Source organism: Thalassophryne amazonica, chromosome 17 (genome assembly GCF_902500255.1).
Source record: "Thalassophryne amazonica chromosome 17, fThaAma1.1, whole genome shotgun sequence".
NCBI lineage: Eukaryota > Metazoa > Chordata > Actinopteri > Batrachoidiformes > Batrachoididae > Thalassophryne > Thalassophryne amazonica.
The window spans coordinates 70,733,945-70,755,684 of NC_047119.1; the positions used below are offsets into that span (position 1 = coordinate 70,733,945).

At 41.0% G+C, this 21,740-nt stretch overlaps 1 protein-coding gene across 1 annotated transcript in view; it reads left to right on the forward strand.

Moving 5' to 3' along the window:
* The first annotated feature begins 5,365 nt into the window (after positions 1-5,365).
* Positions 5,366-21,740, forward strand: part of LOC117529140 (steroidogenic factor 1-like) — a 44,501-nt gene continuing 28,126 nt past the window's right edge. The window contains exons 1-3 of the mRNA XM_034191839.1: positions 5,366-5,669; positions 5,770-5,911; positions 21,313-21,734. Of these exons, the coding sequence (XP_034047730.1) occupies positions 5,568-5,669; positions 5,770-5,911; positions 21,313-21,734 (666 nt within the window). The 5' untranslated portion in view covers positions 5,366-5,567. The remainder of the gene's footprint in view (positions 5,670-5,769; positions 5,912-21,312; positions 21,735-21,740) is intronic.

The window sequence follows — 21,740 nt, forward strand, 5'->3', positions numbered from 1 at the left end:
CAGAAAGGGGGCGTGGCTAATGAACAAAGATACAATGTTGTGCAAGACAGTGAGGGAAGAGAACACAAGGCGGAGAGAAGAAAAGACAAAGCTGTGTGAACAGGAGTCAAGAGTGTGACTAAAGGGAGTGAGCACAGTGGCGTGATGTAATAGACAAAGACACTGGAGCCGGTGCAAGAGCGTGAGTAAATGGAAACAAAGTAGACATAAACAAGGTGGGAGACAAAGACATGGGGCAGGTGTAGTGAAGTGAACATAAATAACGGCCTGAGACAAGGAGCAAAGACTTGATGGGAGGTGCGGAGTGGAAACAAATGGCAAAAGCAGAACAGAGCTAAAATGGAAATCAGGGGCAGAATATAATGCAATAGCAAACCAGACATGAACATGAGAACTGAAAGAAGACACCAAGAACAGAGTGGTAAAACAAACCAAAAATAAAACAGCTTGTAATGAAACCTGACACCAAAGCACAACAGATAATATAACAAATGAGAAAAATAAAATAAACAAATGGTAAACAATGGAAACACAAACTGGCTGAACAAAACAAGAACAAAACCAGGCAATGGCTAAAGTATAAAAGGAGCAAAGTAGCAAAGCAAAATAGAACACAATAAACCCAAGAAAAATAGCTAATAAAACAGAGCTGGGTCAGACAGTGAGTAAAAGGATTAGGAAAAATGAGGATTGAAGCCCAGAGCCGGCCAAAATCGTGACATCCAGTATTTCCTTTTCTTTCTTTTCTTTTTCTTTTTTTTTTTTTTTTTTTTTTTATAACTCTCACATCCGAGGGGGCGAGGTGGATTACGTGAGGGGGCATCGCCCCCAAACGCCCCCTCGTGGCACCGGGTCCGGTTCACGCCAGCTTGTTACTGCACCCGAACGCTGCACAAAACAGCATTTTAAGATCACTTTAACCCTTTGATTTCTGTTTAACAGAAATCAAGTAAATAGAAATGGTGAGTAAATACAAATCGATGCTTTAAGCCAACTTTAAGTAAGTGAATCTACTGCCTGACAACATGTAATGCTAAGCCAGATGGCAGCTGCCTGGCAACAGCTCACACTGGCCACATCCGCCATTTAGCAGAATTAATGGTCACCACGGGTCCCCTGACTTCAATCCGGCCTGAGGCCTGGATTTCAGTGATTGACAGCAAACAGTTTTGTGAGCCCATGACGATGATTAGCAGCGGACATCAGCATGAACATGGTGGATTGTTCATTTCTCTCACCTGTTTGGCAAATGACAGTGGGCATGACCAGTAGGGGGTAGTATTGGATCTATGTTGTGATGGATTGATGCCATTGAACAGTGGTGGGCACAGCTAACCAAAAAGTTAGCTTCGATAACCATTAATCAGGTAACTGGAAAGTTAGCTATCTTCGATAACCATTATCCGATAACTGAAAAGTTGTCTTTTATGACGCTAAACCAATAAACGCTAAAAAAATTAACTTTATAACAGATAACCGATAACTCTTTGTGTTGATTCAGACGCGGTCCCATCAGATTACACTGTTGGCTTCTGATAAACCAATTTCACTTTAAGTGCTGCAGGGGCTGCTGGGTAAATTCAAGTATCACAAGAATGCACAAAAAATGAATGAATAAAAAATAACACCCCAAACACTGTCATCTTTCAAAAGCAGTAAAACACAGTATTAGAAGTCACAGTTTATCTCGGAATTACATACACCATCATTTACGAGCTAAAAGTTGCTGCTTTTTTCACACGCTTTGAACCCTGCGGCTTAAACAACCATCCATAAATACGTCCATTAATGCATTGATTGGCAGAGTAAAAGACACATAGTAAATATAAATTCTTACCTGTTAGTTTCAGTGGGATTCATCTGAATAAATAATCCACATAAAGTATCCTGATTATCTAAAACGATGAAGAACACAGCTGTGCCGTGAGAGCTCCTCTCTCCCACCAAGTCTTGGCGATTAACACCAGAAGTTAATTTGGCTTTTCTACCTACAACCCCTGGCAATAATTATGGAATCACCGGCCTCAGAGGATGTTCATTCAGTTGTTTAATTTTGTAGAAAAAAGCAGATCACAGACATGACACAAAACTAAAGTGATTTCAAATGGCAACTTTCTGGCTTTAAGAAACACTATAAGAAATCAGGAAAAAAAAAATTGTGGCAGTCAGTAACGGTTACTTTTTTAGACCAAATAGAGGGAAAAAAATATGGACTCACTCAATTCTGAGGAATAAATTATGGAATCACCCTGTAAAATTTCATCCCCAAAACTAACACCTGCATCAAATCAGATCTGCTCGTTAGTCTGCATCTAAAAAGGAGTGATCACATCTTGGAGAACTGTTGCACCAAGTGGACTGACATGAATCATGGCTCCAACACGAGAGATGTCAATGAAACAAAGCAGAGGATTATCAAACTTTTAAAAGAGGGTAAATCACGCAATGTTGCAAAAGATGTTGGTTGTTCACAGTCAGCTGTGTCTAAACTCTGGACCAAATACAAACAACACGGGAAGGTTGTTAAAGGCAAACATACTGGTAGACCAAGGAAGACATCAAAGCGTCAAGACAGAAAACTTAAAGCAATATATCTCAAAAATCGAAAATGCACAACAAAACAAATGAGGAACGAATGGGAGGAAACTGGAGTCAACGTCTGTGACTGAACTGTAAGAAACCGCCTAAAGGAAATGGGATTTACATACAGAAAAGCTAAGCAATCGTGGACTGTGGATGACTGGATGAAAGTCATATTCAGTGATGAATCTCGAATCTGCATTGGGCAAGGTGATGATGCTGGAACTTTTGTTTGGTGCTGTTCCAATGAGATTTATAAAGATGACTGCCTGAAGAGAACATGTAAATTTCCACAGTCATTGATGATATGGGGCTGCATGTCAGGTAAAGGCACTGGGGAGATGGCTGTCATTACATCATCAATAAATGCACAAGTTTACATTGATATTTTGGACACTTTTCTTATCCCATCAATTGAAAGGATGTTTGGGGATGATGAAATCATTTTTCAAGATGATAATGTATCTTGCCATAGAGCAAAAACTGAAAACATTCCTTGCAAAAAGACACATAGGGTCAATCTCATGGCCTGCAAATAGTCCGGATCTTAATCCAATTGAAAATCTTTGGTGGAAGTTGAAGAAAATGGTCCATGACAAGGCTCCAACCTGCAAAGCTGATCTGGCAACAGCAATCAGAGAAAGTTGGAGCCAGATTGATGAAGAGTACTGTTTGTCACTCATTAAGTCCATGCCTCAGAGACTGCAAGCTGTTATAAAAGCCAGAGGTGGTGCAACAAAATACTAGTGATGTGTTGGAGCGTTCTTTTGTTTTTCATGATTCCATAATTTTTTCCTCAGAATTGAGTGATTCCATATTTTTTTCGCTCTGTTTGGTCTAAAAAAGTAACCGTTACTGACTGCCACAATTTTTTTTCCTGATTTCTTATAGTGTTTCTTAAAGCCAGAAAGTTGCCATTTGAAATGACTTTAGTTTTGTGTCATGTCTGTGATCTGCTTTTTTCTACAAAATTAAACAACTGAATGAACATCCTCCGAGGCCGGTGATTCCATAATTTTTGCCAGGGGCTGTACAATAGGCTATCAGATGGGTCAACCACACCCTTGTCAGCATGTCCCCTCCTGTGGTGCGCCAATGATCGCCTCGTTTACATAACAAAATGAGTGCTTACAGGTGATTTAGCAGATTAGCTAAAAGCCATACAGCCGATTGGCTGCCCTGTGGGTTTTATAGGTAGAACCCACAATGTTAAATTATCCAGTCAGCCACAAAGAAATAAAACAATGATAAAATTAGTCAGTTTTGTTTGTCAAGTGGATGGTAACACTGTAATGTCCAAAGTGAACCTGAACTACACTACCCTTGTATCGACCGGCCAATCACGTCTTGCACTTAGTGATGATGTTATCAACAAGCGACAGCCAGTCTGCCACAAACCACTGATCAACACATGACAGGAACTAAAATGTTTGATTTTAGGGTTTACAAACATTTTTGACTGTTAAACTTTGCTCACTTTACCAGCAAAAAAGTGGTTGTTTGGGGCCATGTCATCTGCTGGTGTTGGTCCACTGTGTTTTCTGAGGTCCAAGGTCAACGCAGCCGTCTCCCAGGAAGTTGTAGAGCACTTCATGCTTCCTGCTCCTGACCAACTTTATGGAGATGCAGATTTCATTTTCCAACAGGACTTGGCACCTGCACACAGTGCCAAAGCCACCAGTACCTGGTTTAAGGACCATGGTATCCCTGTTCTTAGTTGGCCAGCAAACTCACCTGACCTTAACCCCACAGAAAATCTATGGGGTGTTGTGAAGAGGAAGATGAGACACGCCAGACCCAACAATGCAGAAGAGCTGAAGGCCACTATCGGAGCGACCTGGGCTCTCATACCACCTGAGCAGTGCCACAGACTGATCGACTCCATGCCACGCCGCACTGCTGCAGTCATTCAGGTGAAAGGAGCCCCAACTATGTATTTAGTGCTGGACATGATCATACTTTCATGTTCATACTTTTCAGTTGGCCAACATTTCTAGAAATCCTTTTTTTTGTATTGGTCTTAAGTAATATTCTAATTTTCTGAGATACTGAATTTGGGATTTTCATTATTTGTCAGTTATAATCATCAAAATTAAAAGAAATAAACATTTGAAAATATCAGTCTGTGTGTAATGAATGAATATAATATACAAGTTTCACTTTTTGAATGGAATTACTGAACTTGTGCACATCTTTTAGATCCAGTTTTGTGTGTGTGCAGAGGTTATAAATGAGGCCCATAATAATAATAATTAAAAAAAAAAAAAATATATATATATATAAACTCACTGCAATAAAGGTGTTTCAGTCATTTTTAACACAAGAGACAATTTGTTAAATGGTTTGAAAAATGAGTCATTTCTGCTTTAAATGTTGACATCACGGATTTGTGGGAAACATTTGGGATCTGGTTGGATTTCAGCGTCGGGATGAGCTGGTCCCGCCTCCTCAGGGTCACTATTATCTCTCTCCTCCACGTCTCACCTGGACAGCCTCAGCTCACCGGGTGAACATATTCCTGTTCTTCTATCAGCTGGGCAAAAACTTAAATTCCACCAAACGGCGTTCTCCAAATGGGCAGCAGGTACGACTCCTGTGCTTTTGTCAACCTGTTATGTTTGGAGTTTTCTATTTAGATTTTATTTGTGTCTTCAAAAAAATGTCTTTTTTCCAGCAATGTAAAAACTCAGCAGAGTCACTAGAAACCCTGAGCACTGATTATATTATGAAGCTGTGCGAGTTTTGATTCTCACAGAAAGGACAAACTGTTTAATGTTGGAAATTTGGGACATTTGTCGGCTACTTAATGTAAAAGAGACATCAAGACACCAAAATGAGTCTAACTGGATGTTTAATTGACTTCCAATGTTACACATTTGCTTTTAAATTTAAAAGAAGGAATAAATCTGGATTTTCTAAAAAGGTTTGTTGTGTTTTCTGACCCACCTGATGTCTCGGAGGACGAATGTGTCTTTTCCAGCTATAAGATGCAGTGTGGACCTGATGAGGACGTGGAGGACTTGTGTCCAGTGTGTGGGGACAAAGTCTCTGGTTACCACTACGGTCTGCTGACCTGTGAGAGCTGTAAGGTATTTGTTTGTTTGTTTGTTTGCGCTGTAACCAGTTTTACATCTGTGTTTTGCACAAAGAGGATCACTGACTATTTGAATCTTTCCTACCACACCACAGGGATTTTTCAAAAGAACAGTTCAAAACAACAAGAAGTACATCTGTGCTGAGCAGCAGGACTGCAGAATCGACAAAACGCAGAGGAAACGGTGTCCGTATTGTCGATTTCAAAAGTGTCTTCATGTTGGCATGAGACTGGAAGGTAAAGAACAAACTCAGCCACGTGTTTGGAAGAAAACTAGTCTTACATTTCATCTTCAGAATAAATGTCCTATTCCTATTTCTATTCTAATTCCTATCAAATCCATATTCACAAAAAAAATCAGATCAAATCCTTTTAGGAGTCTGTTATTGCCCAAATGCAGCAAAGTAACAGTAAAAATGAGGGTTTCAACTGGAATAATACCAATTTAGAAAAGTTTTCATATTAAAATAAAACTTGTATCATCAAAAGTGCACATCAAAGACGATACATAATTACCTCTAAATGACAACGTAATCACAGTGTAATTACTCTGATTACAGACAGTGACAGTGTGATTACAGTGTGATTACACTAATTACATTGAATTTCGTGATGGTGAAAAAAGCACGAGACTCGTCTGTAATTACAGTGTAATCAGAGTGTAGGACATGAACGGACTCCGGGTGATTCTTCCATCCTGCACATTTAATCATGTGATCAATAATGTATTGTAAAATAAACACATGCATTAAAATGTTTCAGAAAAATAAACCCTGAATTCTTTGTATGGATGCTGAGCTGTAAACAACTGATCAGTAACCTGATTAAATATGATCCACTGGTCGTCATGACGATACATTTTCAAAGGCGTGAAGTCATCACACTGTCAAAGAAGTCAAAGTGGTCTCAGATACAACTAGTGAAGATGACAAACACAGAACATTATTTACAGTTTACTGAATTATCCAACACAAAGGGGTCACTGCAGGTCCAGTCAGATCCAGTGTCGCTGACTGAACGGTCCCCCCCCAAAAATCAGTCCGTCCTGTCTTCACTGCATCATTTCAGAGCTTCAGCAGCGATTCACCAATTATCACCTCGTTTCTGCTTCAAACTGCCTCCAGTCATCATCTGTCTCAGCGACGGATATCTGAAGCTTTTGTGCAACAATCATTTCCACATAAATTCAGCTTTATTTCATCATAAAAGACGGAGAAAGCACTGCGGCAGCACGAGCTGCTACCTGTTGCACCTCTGTCATTTCAAAGCGTCACCGATTATCACCTCATTTTCTACTTAAAACGGCCTTGTTTCTGTTTAAAACTGACTTTAGAATGATTTAAGAGGTTTTACTTTATCATCTGATGGTTAATAATCCCATTAATCCATTTGATTGCTTTGGGTGAAGATACTCAGACGAGCTGCTGTGGTCCCAAATGACACATGCGCAGCAGAGGCAGGGTGGACCAATTTTTAGGGGGACTGTTGGGTCTGCGACACCGGTCCAAGTCCCAGGTTCCTGTGTTAGTCTGTGACCTGACATGAGTTTTGTTCCTGAAGGTTCATTTCATGCACAGCTGTCAGTCAACCTCAAACTGGAAAGTTTAACAAACAGAAATTGTCTTTGTCAGGGATGTGTGTGTGTGTGTGTGTGTGTGTGTGTGTGTGTGTGTGTGTGTGTGTGTGTGTGTGCACGCCCAGTTATTACACAAAAACTAGTGTGAGCAATTATTGTGCAACAAAATGAAAATCTAAAACTTTTGCATCTCACTTTTTTCAGTTATAAGAGAAAGTTGAACAAATAACTCAAAAAAATAAAAAAAAAAATATATATATATATATATAAAAGAAAAACAAAACAAACACGTTTGACATTTTATAAAGTATTCGTGATCTTTCCATCCACAGAGTCTGTCAGTTTGTTGATCGCTGACCGCGGTCTCGTCAATCCGCCTCAGAGAGGCGCCTTGTTTGCCTTCTCTGTAAATTTCAATGCTGCTTTTCCGTTTTCTTCCACATCTTTCTGGTTTTTGTTGCCATTTTAAAGTATTTGAGATCATTTTAGCTGAGCAGTCTGTCATTTTATCATTCTATCATTCTCTGCATTTCTTTAAATGTTTTCTATCTCCAGTCAACTTTTGAATCAAAGTACACTGAACAGTGTCTGTAACGACGCATTTTACTCAGATTTTCAGAGACAAATACACAAATGTGTAATTTGTGTAATTTATTTTTGTTGTCTTTTCCACCTTGTACAATTACACAAGACAAAAATATTATTGAAAATAATAATAATAATAATAATAAAACAACAACAAATATACACAACAAACAAACATATTTGCTACAAGTTTTTACATATTTGCCTGCAACACGTTTCAAAAAAGCTGGGACAGTGGTATGTTTACCACTGTGTTACATCACCTTTCCTTCTAACAACTCTCAAGTGTTGCAGGCAGACCAGTCTAGTACCCACACTCTTTTACTGTGAAGCCACCCTGTTGTAACACGTGCAGAATGTGACTTGTCATTGTCTTGCTGAAATAATCCGGGACGTCCCTGAAAAAGACGTTGCTTGGATGGCAGCATGTGTTGCTCCAAAACCTGGATGTACCTTTCAGCATTGATGGTGCATCACAGATGTGTAAGTTGCCCATGCCATGGGCACTAACACACTCCCATACCATCACAGATGCTGGCTTTTGAACTTTGTGCTGGTAACAATCTGGATGGTCTTTTTCCTCTTATGTCTGGAGGACACGACATCCATGATTTCCAAAAACTTTGTGTCTGTCCATTTCAAATGAGCTCAGGCCCAGAGAAGGCGGCGGCATTTCTGGATGTTGTTGATGTATGGCTTTCGCTTTACATGAGTTTTAACTTCCACTTGTAGATGTAGTGACGAACTGTGTTAACTGACAATGGTTTTCTGAAGTTTTCCTAAGTCCACGCTGTAGGATCCTTTACACAATGATGTCGGTTTTTAATGCAGTGCCGCCTGACGGATCGAAGCTCACGGACATTCAGTGTTGGTTTTCGGCCTTGCTGCTTACGTGTAGAAAGTTCTTCAGATTCTCTGAATCTTCTGATTATATTATGGACTGTAGATGATGGAATCCCTAAATTCTTTGCAATTGAACGTTGAGAAACGTTCTTAAACTGTTGGACTATTTTTTCACGCAGTTCTTCACAAACTGGTGGTCCTCGCCCCATCTTTGGTTTGTCAACGGCTGAGCCTTTTGGGGATGTTCTTTTTATGCCCAATCATGACACTCACCTGTTTCCAATGAGGTGTACTTTGAGCATTCATCAACTTTCCCAGTCTTTTGTTTTCCCGTCCCAACTTTTTTGAAATGTGTTGCAGGCATCCATTTCAAAATGAGCAAATATTTGCACAAAAACAACAACGTTTATCAGTTTGAACATTAAATATCTTGTCTTTGTGGTGTATTCAATTGAATATAGGTTGAAGAGGATTTGCAAATCATTGTATTCTGTTTTTATTTACATTTTACACAATGTCCCAACTTCATTGGAATTGGGGTTGTAAAATAGCTTGTAATGGCAACCCCTTTTCCTTAATATCTTTCCATTGTGCAATGTATTCTGGATCATACAAATTAAGAAATACCTTCAGTTGTGCAGCTTGGAAATAGCTTTTTAGACATGGTAGTGCTAGACCACCACTCCCTTTTGGCAATTGCATTGTTCTGTATTTTATTCTTGGCTTTGCGCCCTGCCATATGTATCTAGATATAATTTTGTCCCATTCTTTGAATTCTTTTTCTGTCACCTTTATTGGCAGATTTTGAAAAAGGTATAGCAGTCGGGGTAAAATGTTTATTTTGAACACTTCCACTCTTGATGTCAAACTCAAATATGATATCAAGTTCCATTTTTCCAAGTCAGTCTTTACATTTGATATAATTTTATCATAGTTTGAAGACTTCAGATTTGCAATTTCTTTTGGTAAATGAATTCCTAGATATTTCGCAAAATTCATATCCCATCTGATTGTCAGGCTGGGCGGGTGCTCGGCACCTGGAGCATCTGGACCCGCAATGCAGACTCCCAGACTTGGCTTTGGTGTAAGAGATAACATGGTCTTTATTTCAGGCACAGGTATGTTACACATGTGGTCATTCAGCAGAGCAGAGGTACAATCAGGATCAGGCAAAAATGCAGTCATTGATGGGCAGGGTTCAGTGGCACAAGCAAACACAGACATTGGAGATAAGGCAAAAGGCACAGTCAAAAACACAGAGCAAAAATACAGTACACGGCTAGGCAAAAACAGGGCTGTGAACAAAGGCTGGAAAGTGTACAAAGACAACAATCTGGCAGTGAGCTGTGAGACTGTGATGGCTTAAATAACAGGTGGTTTAAACAAGGTGCATGTGCAGATTGATTAGGCAATGAGGTGCACGTGTGGAGGGAAGATTCTAGAAAGGGGGTGTGGCTAGTGGACAAAGATTAAACACTGTGCAACATAGGGACGAAGAGGGTGATGTAAGGAACAAAGATACTAGGGCAGGTGCAGGGAGTGTGAGTGAACCGAAATGCAAAGCAGACAGAAAAAGGTGAGAGACAAAGACATGAGGCAAGTGCAATGATGTGAAGTGAGAACATAATCAGATATGAGTGAGGGACTGCAGGGAACTATGAAATGAGCTAAAACAGAATATACAGGAACAAGAATTAGGCATGACCATGAGGACTAAAAGTGAACCAAGATATAATGAGTACAACAACTTGAACCCACCGCTGATGCTCCTGCTCTTACTTCCCTTCCACTTGGTCTCTTGCACACACAATATGTCTGCCTTTCTCCTCTCCATCATATCAGCCAGCTCTCTCCCTTTACTAGTCATACTACCAACATTCAAAGTCCCCACTCTCATTTCCACCCTTCTCATTTTCCTTTTCTCCCACTGTTTGTGGACACGTTCTCCTCCTCCTCTTCTTTGTCTTCGCCCAGCAGTAGCCCAATTTCCACCGGCACCCTGTTGGGCAACAGCACTGGTGGCGGATGTTATTAAACCGGGCCTCAACCGGTCCGGTATGGAAATTCGATTCTTAGTCTGCATGGTTGGGTTGGCTTGTTTTATGCTGGATGCGCTTCCTGACGCAATCCTCCTCATTTATCTGGACTTACTTACTTCATAATTGTAAGTGTATCTGCACACATGCATTAATAATTACTGGTCTCGTGTGTATTTTATTGCTAATTATCCCTCCTGCTCAGCGAGCATTTCTGGAAAATGTCTTATTTGGCAATTTTCAGCGTGATGTACATTTTAGAAAAAGTTAAACATTCTGGTGGCCGGCAGACGGCGAAAAAGGAATGAAGTTATATCCGACAACGAAGCTTCAGAGCTTTCTTTTTGAAAATGATGGCTCGAACTTCCCAGATATGGTCGGGAACGTTGCCCTGACACCTGGCAGTGAGTTTGATGATGATGATGGTGTTGAGGGAGCTGCAGGAGGATCTGCTGAAATACTGCCCGACCCTTGGGAGCCAGAGGTCCAGCAGCAGCTGCCGCTGACATGGAGGATGTATCTGTCCGGAATGATCATGTGGGAAACACCAAATGGTGAGAAATCACTGATAATTAATTTTGTGTAACAGTGCTGTTTAGGTCTATACTGACAGCAGATACACATGTGCACAAAATGATTAGGCCCCTGTGAAAGTTAACATTTTAATTTCATTTAAGGTCTTCCAAAATTTCCCACTTGGTTTTTTTAATGCTGTAAACACAGAACTTCAACACAGTTCTAAATTTTTATTTTGGATTGTTACGGTTGTTTTACTGCACATACAGAAACATTATTTCACTAAGAGCCAAAACCTCGAGGGGTCAAAATGAATAATTACTGATATACTGCGTGTACATGAGTAGATAAGACTCAGTTATATCTTGATTTTACAAGCTTTGAGCATTACATCATCAACAAACAAGTCGGTTCTCCAGGGAACTTAATCATTTTGACTGTGGTAGTTTTTGATTTTGTAAGGAGTGTCCACACCTCGAGCGTCATTTACTAAATAGTTATTTCTTTGCCCCGCCCTCCAATGAATTTGCAGACAAAGTGTGGAAACTGAAGTAGTAATACCTAATAAGCAGTGGTGGGCACAGTTCCGATAATCTGATAACTAATAATTATCGAAGATAATGTTTTCATTATCAGATTATCTTTTCAGATAACTTTGAAAACCATTATCGGACTAATTATCTTCCGATAAATTTTTGTCAGATAATTTTTAGAGCGATAACGTGGTAAACAAAGCTGAACAGCTACAAACTCTTATAAAATTTAAAATCAGTTGAGCACCTAACTGTTAAATGTTTTGTAGTGTAGTTCTACCCTCTGCAAAAAGATGAGAGCTGTGTTGTGTGGGCCGCTGAAGAGGAGGTACTGCTGGCCCACCACCACCAGAGGGCACCCTGCCTGGAGTGCGGGCTCCAGGCACCAGAGGGCGCTGCCATCTCACAGGAGCAGCTGGGGTGACAGCTGTCACCTACGACAGCTGTTACCAATCTTCTGATCCGCAGCGGTATATCTGCAAGACGTCATCTCCACTTCTCTGCCGAGATATCGCTCTACCAAGGAGGTAACGTATCCAGCCAAACAGATTATCTTTTGACCATTAAATACTTTTTTGCCTTTACACAGAAAGAGAAAAGAACAGCAGGAGACTGTATTTTGGATAAGTACTCACATTTCTGCACTACAGTGTTTTTCCTGACGAGAGGTGGAGGAGGTTTTTCCACCATACATGTTGCTGGGTGCAGGCGCACCCACATCTGACTGTTTCTGTTCCTCGCCAGCAGTACCGGATCCGACAAGCGGAGGCAGTGGCCACCTGGGAGTTCGGGACTTGGCGGCTCCAGTATTCCCGGGGTTCGGTGGCGGAGGAAATCGTGTGGTTCCGGTTCTGCTTTGGACAGACGTCTCCTATCTTCGAGCCTGCCCACATGACACCTTTGTGATTCGGCTTTATTGTCTGTTATTGTAATCGGTTGTGTTTGTTGTGCTTATTTCACAACAGTAAAAGTGTTATTTGACTTCCTCCATTGTCCGTTCATTTGCGCCCCCTGTTGTGGGTCCGTGTTCCTACACTTTCCCAACAAGCTGCTTCTAGAAGAAACAGCTCTATCCTCTGCAGGCAAAGGAGAACTGGTCACAAAAAAACCTCATTTCTTTTAACCCCATACTGATACGACGGCCATATCACCCAAGTCATCCAGAGGCATACATTTTAACTTATGGTTCAAATTTTAACCAAACTAATTTTGAACAAGTTATTTAAATTAACGTCATGTCTGAAGTTTTATAAAGTGAAAATATCAGTTATATCGTTTAGTTTTAAAGTAATGCGCTAATTTTTAAGGTTTTAGTGTAGACATGCTGTGTCCCAGTGCATTATGGGTAGGATAGGGTAATTTCAGTACGTTCACGACATGAAAAATGCATTTGAGACACTCTGATCAGGCTCCATGGACAACAGCATTAAACTCTAGTGCCTAAAACTCTTGCGAATATATTCTTGGGTTAATAGATGTTATTGTGTTTGTGTTTATTAAATTCCACACGTTAAACGTAGCACGTTAACATAGTCATTCTAGGGACAAGAAGGACAGAGTGTATTTCACCCATATTGGCCTCTCTTCATTGGCTTCCTGTTAATTCCAGAATAGAATTTAAAATTCTTCTTCTTACTTATAAGGTTTTGAATAATCAGGTCCCATCTTATCTTAGGGACCTCATAGTACCATATCACCTCAATAGAGCGCTTCGCTCTCAGACTGCAGGCTTACTTGTAGTTCCTAGGGTTTGTAAGAGTAGAATGGGAGGCAGAGCCTTCAGCTTTCAGGCTCCTCTCCTGTGGAACCAGCTCCCAATTCGGATCAGGGAGACAGACACCCTCTCTACTTTTAAGATAAAGCTTAAAACTTTCCTTTTTGAAAAAGCTTATAGTTAGGGCTGGATCAGGTGACCCTGAACCATCCCTTAGTTATGCTGCTATAGACTTAGACTGCTGGGGGGTTCCCATGATGCACTGAGTGTTTCTTTCTCTTTTTGCTCTGTATGCACGACTCTGCATTTAATCATTAGTGATTAATCTCTGCTCTCTTCCACAGCATGTCTTTTTCCTGATTCTTTCCCCTCAGCCCCAACCAGTCCCAGCAGAAGACTGCCTCTCCCTGAGCCTGGTTCTGCTGGAGGTTTCTTCTTGTTAAAAGGGAGTTTTTTCTTCCCACTGTCGCCAAGTGCTTGCTCATAGGGGGTCGTTTTGACAGTTGGGGGTTTTCTGTAATTATTGTATGGTTTTTGCCTTACAATATAAAGCGCCTTGGGGCAACTGTTTGTCTGCCTCCCATTCTACTCTTACAAACCCTAGGAACTACAAGTAAGCCCGCAGTCTGAGAGCGAAGCGCTCTATTGGGGTGATATGGTACTATGAGGTCCCTAAGATAAGATGGGACCTGATTATTCAAAACCTTATAAGTAAGAAGAAGAATTTTAAATTCTATTCTAGAATTAACAGGAAGCCAATGAAGAGAGGCCAATATGGGTGAAATATGCTCTCTCCTTCTAGTCCCCATCAGTACTCTAGCTGCAGCATTTTGAATTAACTGAAAGCTTTTCAGGGAACTTTTAGGACAACCTGATAATAATGAATTACAATAGTCCAGCCTAGAGGAAATAAATGCATGAATTAGTTTTTCAGCATCACTCTGAGACAAGACCTTTCTAATTTTAGAGATATTGCGTAAATGCAAAAAAGCAGTCCTACATATTTGTTTAATATGCGCTTTGAATGACATATCCTGATCAAAGATGACTCCAAGATTTCTCACAGTATTACTAGAGGTCAGGGTAATGCCATCCAGAGTAAGGATCTGGTTAGACACCATGTTTCTAAGATTTGTGGGGCCAAGTACAATAACTTCAGTTTTATCTGAGTTTAAAAGCAGGAAATTAGAGGTCATCCATGTCTTTATGTCTGTAAGACAATCCTGCAGTTTAGCTAATTGATGTGTGTCCTCTGGCTTCATGGATAGATAAAGCTGGGTATCATCTGCGTAACAATGAAAATTTAAGCAATGCCGTCTAATAATACTGCCTAAGGGAAGCATGTATAAAGTGAATAAAATTGGTCCTAGCACAGAACCTTGTGGAACTCCATAATTAACCTTAGTCTGTGAAGAAGATTCCCCATTTACATGAACAAATTGTAATCTATTAGATAAATATGATTCAAACCAGCGCAGTGCCTTTAATACCTATGGCATGCTCTAATCTCTGTAATAAAATTTTATGGTCAACAGTATCAAAAGCAACACTGAGGTCTAACAGAACAAGCACAGAGATGAGTCCACTGTCTGAGGCCATAGGAAGATCATTTGTAACCTTCACTAATGCTGTTTCTGTACTATGATGAATTCTAAAACCTGACTGAAACTCTTCAAATAGACCATTCCTCTGCAGATGATCAGTTAGCTGTTTTACAACTACCCTTTCAAGAATTTTTGAGAGAAAAGGAAGGTTGGACATTGACCTATAATTAGCTAAGATAGCTGGGTCAAGTGATGGCTTTTTAAGTAATGGTTTAATTACTGCCACCTTAAAAGCCTGTGGTACATAGCCAACTAATAAAGATAGATTGATCATATTTAAGATCGAAGCATTAAATAATGGTAGGGCTTCCTTGAGCAGCCTGGTAGGAATGGGGTCTAATAGACATGTTGATGGTTTGGATGAAGTAACTAATGAAAATAACTCAGACAGAACAATCTGAGAGAAAGAGTCTAACCAATTACCAGCATCACTGACAGCAGCCAAAGATAATGATACGTCTTTGGGATGGTTATGAGTAATTTTTTCTCTAATAGTTAAAATTTTATTAGCAAAGAGAGTCATGAAGTCATTACTAGTTAAAGTTAAAGGAATACTTGGCTCAATAGAGCTCTGACTCTTTGTCAGCATGGCTACAGTGCTGAAAAGAAACCTGGGGTTGTTCTTATTTTCTTCGATTAGTGATGAGTAGTAAGATGTCCTAGCTTTATGGAGGGCTTTTTATAGAGCAACAGACTCTTTTTCCAGGCTAAGTGAAGATCTTCTAAATTAGTGAGACGCCATTTCCTCTCCAGTTTACGGGTTATCTGCTTTAAGCTGCGAGTTTGTGGGTTATACCATGGAGTCAGGCACTTCTGATTTAAGGCTCTCTTTCAGTCAGCCCCTGATTGTGCAAGTTTTCCTACTTAGAAAGATGAGAATGATCTGTAGTTTTCATCATAGGTACACTTCAACTGTGAGAGACAAAATAAGAAAAAAAATCCAGGAAATCACATTGTAGGATTTTTAAAGAATTTAGTTGTAAATAGTGGTGGAAAATAAGTATTTGGTCACCCACAAACAAGCAAGATTTCTGGCTCTCACAGACCTGTAACAACTTCTTTAAGAAGCTATTCTGTCCTCCACCTGTTACCTGTATTAATGGCATCTATTGGAACTCGTTATCTGTATAAAAGACACCTGTCCACAGCCTCAAACAGTCAGACTCAAAACTCAACCATGGCCAAGACCAAAGAGCTGTCGAAGGACACCAGGAAGAAAATTGTAAATGTGCACCAGGCTGGGAAGAGTGAGTCTACAATTTTCAAGCAGGTTGGTGTGAATAAATCAACTGTGGGAGCAATTGTAAGAAAATGGAAGACATACAAGACCATTGATAATCTCCCTTGATCTGGGGCTCCACGTAAGATGTCATCCTGTGGGGTCAAAATGATCATGAGAACGGTGAACAAAAATCCCAGAACTACACAGAGGGACCTGATGAATAACCTGCAGAGAGCTGGGACTAAAAGTAACAAAGGCTACACACTACGCAGAGAGGGACTCAAATCCTGGCGTGCCAGGCGTGTCCCCCTGCTTAAGCCAGTACAAGTCCAGTCCCATCTGATGTTTGCCAGAGAGCATATGGATGATCCAGAAGAGGATTGGGAGAATATCATGTGGTCAGATGAAACCAAAATAGAACATTTTGGTAAAAACTCGTGTTTGGAGGAAGAAGAATGCTGAGTTGCATTCCAAGAACATCATATCTACCGTGAAGCATGGGGGTGGAAACATCATGCTTTGGGGCTGTTTTTCTGCAAAGGGGACAGGACGACTGATCCGTGTTAAGGAAAGAATGAACAGGGCTATGTATCATGAGATTTTAAGCCAAAACCTCCTTCCATCAGTGAGAACATTGAAGGTGCAACGTGGCTGGGTCTTCCAGCATGACAATGATCCCAAACACACCGCTCAGGCAACAAAGGAGTGGCTCCGTAAAAAGAATTTCAAGGTCCTGGAGTGACCACGCCAGTCTCCAGACCTCAGCCCCATAGAAAATTTGTTGAGGGAGTTGAAAGTCCGTGTTGCCCAGCGACAGCCCCAAAACATCACTGCTCTAGAGGAGATCTGCATGGAGGAATGGGCCAAAATACCAGGTACAGTGTGTGCAAACCTGGTGAAGATTTAGAGGAAACGTTTGACCTCTGTCATTGCCAACAAAGATTATGTTACAAAGTATTGAGTTGAACTTTTGTTATTGACCAAATACTTATTTTCCACCACAATTTACAAATAATTTTTTTTTTAAATCCTACAATGTGATTTCCTGGATTTTTTTTTTTGTTTCCATTTTGTCTCTCATAGTTGAAGTGTACCTATGATGAAAATTACAGACCTCTCTCATCTTTCTAAGTCGGAGAACTTGCACAATCAGGGACTGACTAAATACTTTTTACCCCACTGTATATATATATTTCAATTTCACAGGGTCCCTGTTTAAACGAAACAAAACAAAACACCAGGACCACTTCAAATACACAAAGGATGACATATATTTCAGAATTTTTGTTTTTTTTTTTTTGCCATTTTTCAGAGAATATGAATAACACAAAAACGGTTGAAGCCATTTATTGTCAAACAAATGTTTTTACTCTTTTTAAATCATAATGACAACAGAAACTACTCAAATGACTCTGATTAAAAGTTTACATACCCCTGTTCTTAATACTGTGTGTTGCCCCCTTTAACATCAGTGACAGCTTGAAGTCTTTTGTGGTCATTGTGGACTAGACTCTTTGATGGTGAAGCTTCCACCGAATATGTTTTGGATTTTATTTACATCAGTTATGAAGAAATACAAACAGTATGTGGTAAATACTGTGTGGTAAATCTGCATGGAGTAGACAGTTCTCAAAAACGGAGTGACTGTGCAGGAAGGAGAAGAGTGAGGAAAGACACCAAGACACCCAGACAATCCAGAAAAAGTTACGGGCTTATGTGGCTGTGATTGAAGAAATTGTTCATAGTGCAAAGTTTGCATTTTGCATCACCACTCTTAGCTTCATAGTGGGTAGAGCAAAGAAGGATATTTGGGGAAGGATAGAAGTGATTGGGAGGTACAGCCCCCTGATCTGAATCTGAGTGCTGTTTTGTTGTTGGACTTCTGTGTTGGGCAGAGATTGTCCATAACAAACACTTTGTTCGAGCACAAGGCTGTTCAAGGGTGAATGCTTGGTGGAATAGCCTGTCCAGACAACCTTCAACTCACACCTTTGAATAACCATCTCCCACATCCTGAGGGAAGCCGGGGACATGGAAGTAGGGTGGTCCACGTTCACGGCCTTCATTGTTGAGGCAGCTGCTTGGAGGTGTTGCGAGATGGTTGTTGGCACTTGTCGTGGAGGCAACCCAAGAACCCACTGCTGAACACCTGCGATGACGGAAGCTGTCAGGCTGAAGAAGCCCTTTGGTGCCTAGTTGGCGCAGAGGTTGCCAGAATCAGCGGACACATACTGGCAGGGCAGAAGGACTGCAGCCTCACTGCTGACTGAGGCAAAAAACTGTGGCATTTGAGGAGTTTGGAGAGGCCATGGAGAATGATTTTTGGTCAGCCTCAAAGTGGTTCTGGCAAACTGTCTGGAGACTCTGGAGAAATAGAGGCAGTTCTTGGGCCAGGGTGTGATTAGAAAAGGAGACCTGGTAAACTGGACTGAGGATATTGTTAGGATAACACTTTCAGGATCTTCTCAACTCTACTGACATGCCATCCATTGCAGAGTCAAGAATGGAAGACTCAGACTGGTGCCATCACCCTATTGGATGTCACCAAGGTAGTAAAAAACTCAGTGGTAAGTTACCACAGGCGGATGAGATTTGTCCTGAGATGCTGAAGTCTGTGGATGTTCTTGGGCTCTCATGGCTGACACGCATAAACAATGCTGGGGACAGTGCCCCTGGATTGGTAAACTGAGGTGGTGGTTCCTATCTTTAAAAAAGGAGGGCCAGAGAGTGTGTTCTAATTATAAAACCATCACACTTCTCAGCCTCCCAGGTAAAACCTATGCCAAGGTACGAGAGAGGAGACTGACCGTTAGTCGAACCTCAGATTCAGGAGGAGCAATGTGGATTTTGTCCTAGTCATGGAACAGTGGACCAGCTCTTTACTCTCGTCAGGATGTTAGAAGGGTCTTGGGAGTATGACCAACCAACTTAAATGTGTTTTGTGGACTTGGAGAAGGCATATGTCCGGGTCCCTCAAGGTGTCCTCTGGTATCTATGTGACCAATGTAGAAGCTGGGTCCACATTCTCGGCCTGAAATCAGACCTGTTTTCGGTGGGTGTTGGACTCTGTTAGGGCTGTCCCTTGCCACCAGTCCTCTTCATGATCTTCATGGATGAAATTTGTCAGTATGCATGTGCAGTCAAGACATATCAACTTTTAATGTTTGCATTTAAGAAATCAAACATATTTCACAAAATTCTAAGTGAAAAAATTATGCTTTTGTTTTTTGAGTACATTCCTATAGCACTGTTTTGTCTGATGCTTAAAGTGCTTTACACTGATGACCCACACACACACACACACCTGGGTCAGCACAGAGCCATGTATCATAGAGTCATACCAAAGGATCCTCTATGCTGGGCCTCCCAGTGTCTGTGAATGTTGTATTTTACAACCCCAGTTCCAATGAAGTTGAGATGTTGTGTGAAATGTAAATAAAAACAGAATACAATGATTTGCAAATCCTCTTTGCAAAAACCTATATTCAATTGAATACACCACAAAGACAAGATATTTAATGTTCAAACTGATAAACTTTATTATTTTTGTGCAAATATTTGCTCATTTTGAAATAGATGCCTGTAGCACATTTCAAAAAAGTTGGGATGGGGCAACAAAAGACTGGGAAAGTTGATGAATGCTCAAAGAACACCTGTTTGGAAAATTCCACAGGTGAACAGGTTAATTGGAAAATAGGTGAGTGTCATGATTGGGTATAAAAGGAACATCTACAAAAGTCTCAGCCTTTCACAAGCAAAGATGGGGTGAGGATCATCACTTTATGAACAACTGTGTGAAAAAAATAGTCCAACAGTTTAAGAACATTGTTTCTCAATGTTCAATTGCAAGGAATTTAGGGATTCCATCATCTACAGTCCATAATATAATCAGAAGATTCAGAGAATCTGGAGAACTTTCTACACATAAGTGGCAAGGCCAAAAACCAACATTGAATGCCCGTGACCTTCGATCTCTCAGATGGCACTGCATTAAAAGACGACATTATTGTGTAAATGATCTTACGGCTTATGGCTCAGGAACGCTTCAGAAAACCATTAACCACACAGTTCATCGCTACATCTACAAGTGCAAGATAACACTCTACCATGCAACGCGAAAGCCAAACATCAACAACATCCAGAAACGCCGCCGCCTTCTCTGGGCCCGAACTCATTTGAAATGGACAGACGCAAAGTGGAAAAGTGTGCTGTGGTCTGATGAGTCCACATTTCAAATTGTTTTTGGAAATCATGCAGGAGATGCTATTGGTATAAACAGAGAAGAGAATGGGAGATAAAACACAGCCTTGTGGGAGTCCTGTTTTTAAAATGGTCAGGGTTTGAAAAATAAAAACTGATTTTTTCTTATTCATTGGTTTTTGTATGTTTATTCTCTTGTTTTTTTGTGCTTGGGTCTGTCTGTCTCTGTCTCTTGGTTCTTGGTGGTGGGTGTTTCCCTCTCTCTGACCACGCCCTTGTTCTGGTGCTTTCCATGCACACCTGTTCCTGATTTGCTGCTCCTCACCTGGGGTTATATAAGCTCACTAGGTGTGTTTTTCCTTTGCCAGTTTGTTGTGCCTTGTGCCACTTTCCAGCTCTGTTCCTGTGTTCTGTTGTCCTGCCTACCTCAGTGTATTCCTGACCTCCACCCTGTTGCATCGACCACGTCTTACCCTTATGATTTTTGTACTGCTGCTTGTTCTGGACTGCCTACATGTGTACCGACCTCTGCAATCCAAACCAGTAAAACCTTTTTACATCCAGAGCTGTTTGTTTGAGCCGTGCATTTGTGTCCAGAAATTCCTGATAAAAACCAGCTTACTGGACTCAGTGTGGGGTGAACCTGAAGGTCAGAAAGACAGTGCAACAGGTTGTTTGTATTTATGGTATTGAAAGCTGAGGAGAAGTCTCTGAATAAAATCCTTGTGTGTGGGTGTGCAGAGTCCAGATGTTTGGTGACAGTATCTGAAAGGGTGAGAAGTCGACTAACTGGGAATTTTTCTTGCCAGCAGTCCGACCTGATCGCATGAGAGGCGGCAGGAACAAGTTTGGCCCCATGTACAAGCGTGACCGGGCCCTTAAGCAGCAGAGAAAAGCACTGATGCAGGCTGCTGGATTCAGACTACAAAGTCCACCTTTGGCCTCATCCAGGCAGCCGAGAGATTACACATTTCCTGATCTGCATCCAGTTCCAGTTCTGCAAAACACGCCACTACAAACAGCACATGATGACTGCGTCAGCTTCGACCCCTTCTCACTGTTCACCCTGATGCCCACCGTCTCACCTGGAGTTGCCCAGTACCCGTACACACCTTTATCAAACTGGACCAACACGTCAGAGACATCCAACACCTACAGAGTTTCACTTGCCTCTGGTGTAAGCCATCGCATCGACGTCAGACAGCTGTCCTTGGGATCTGCTTCTCCACAAGTTGGC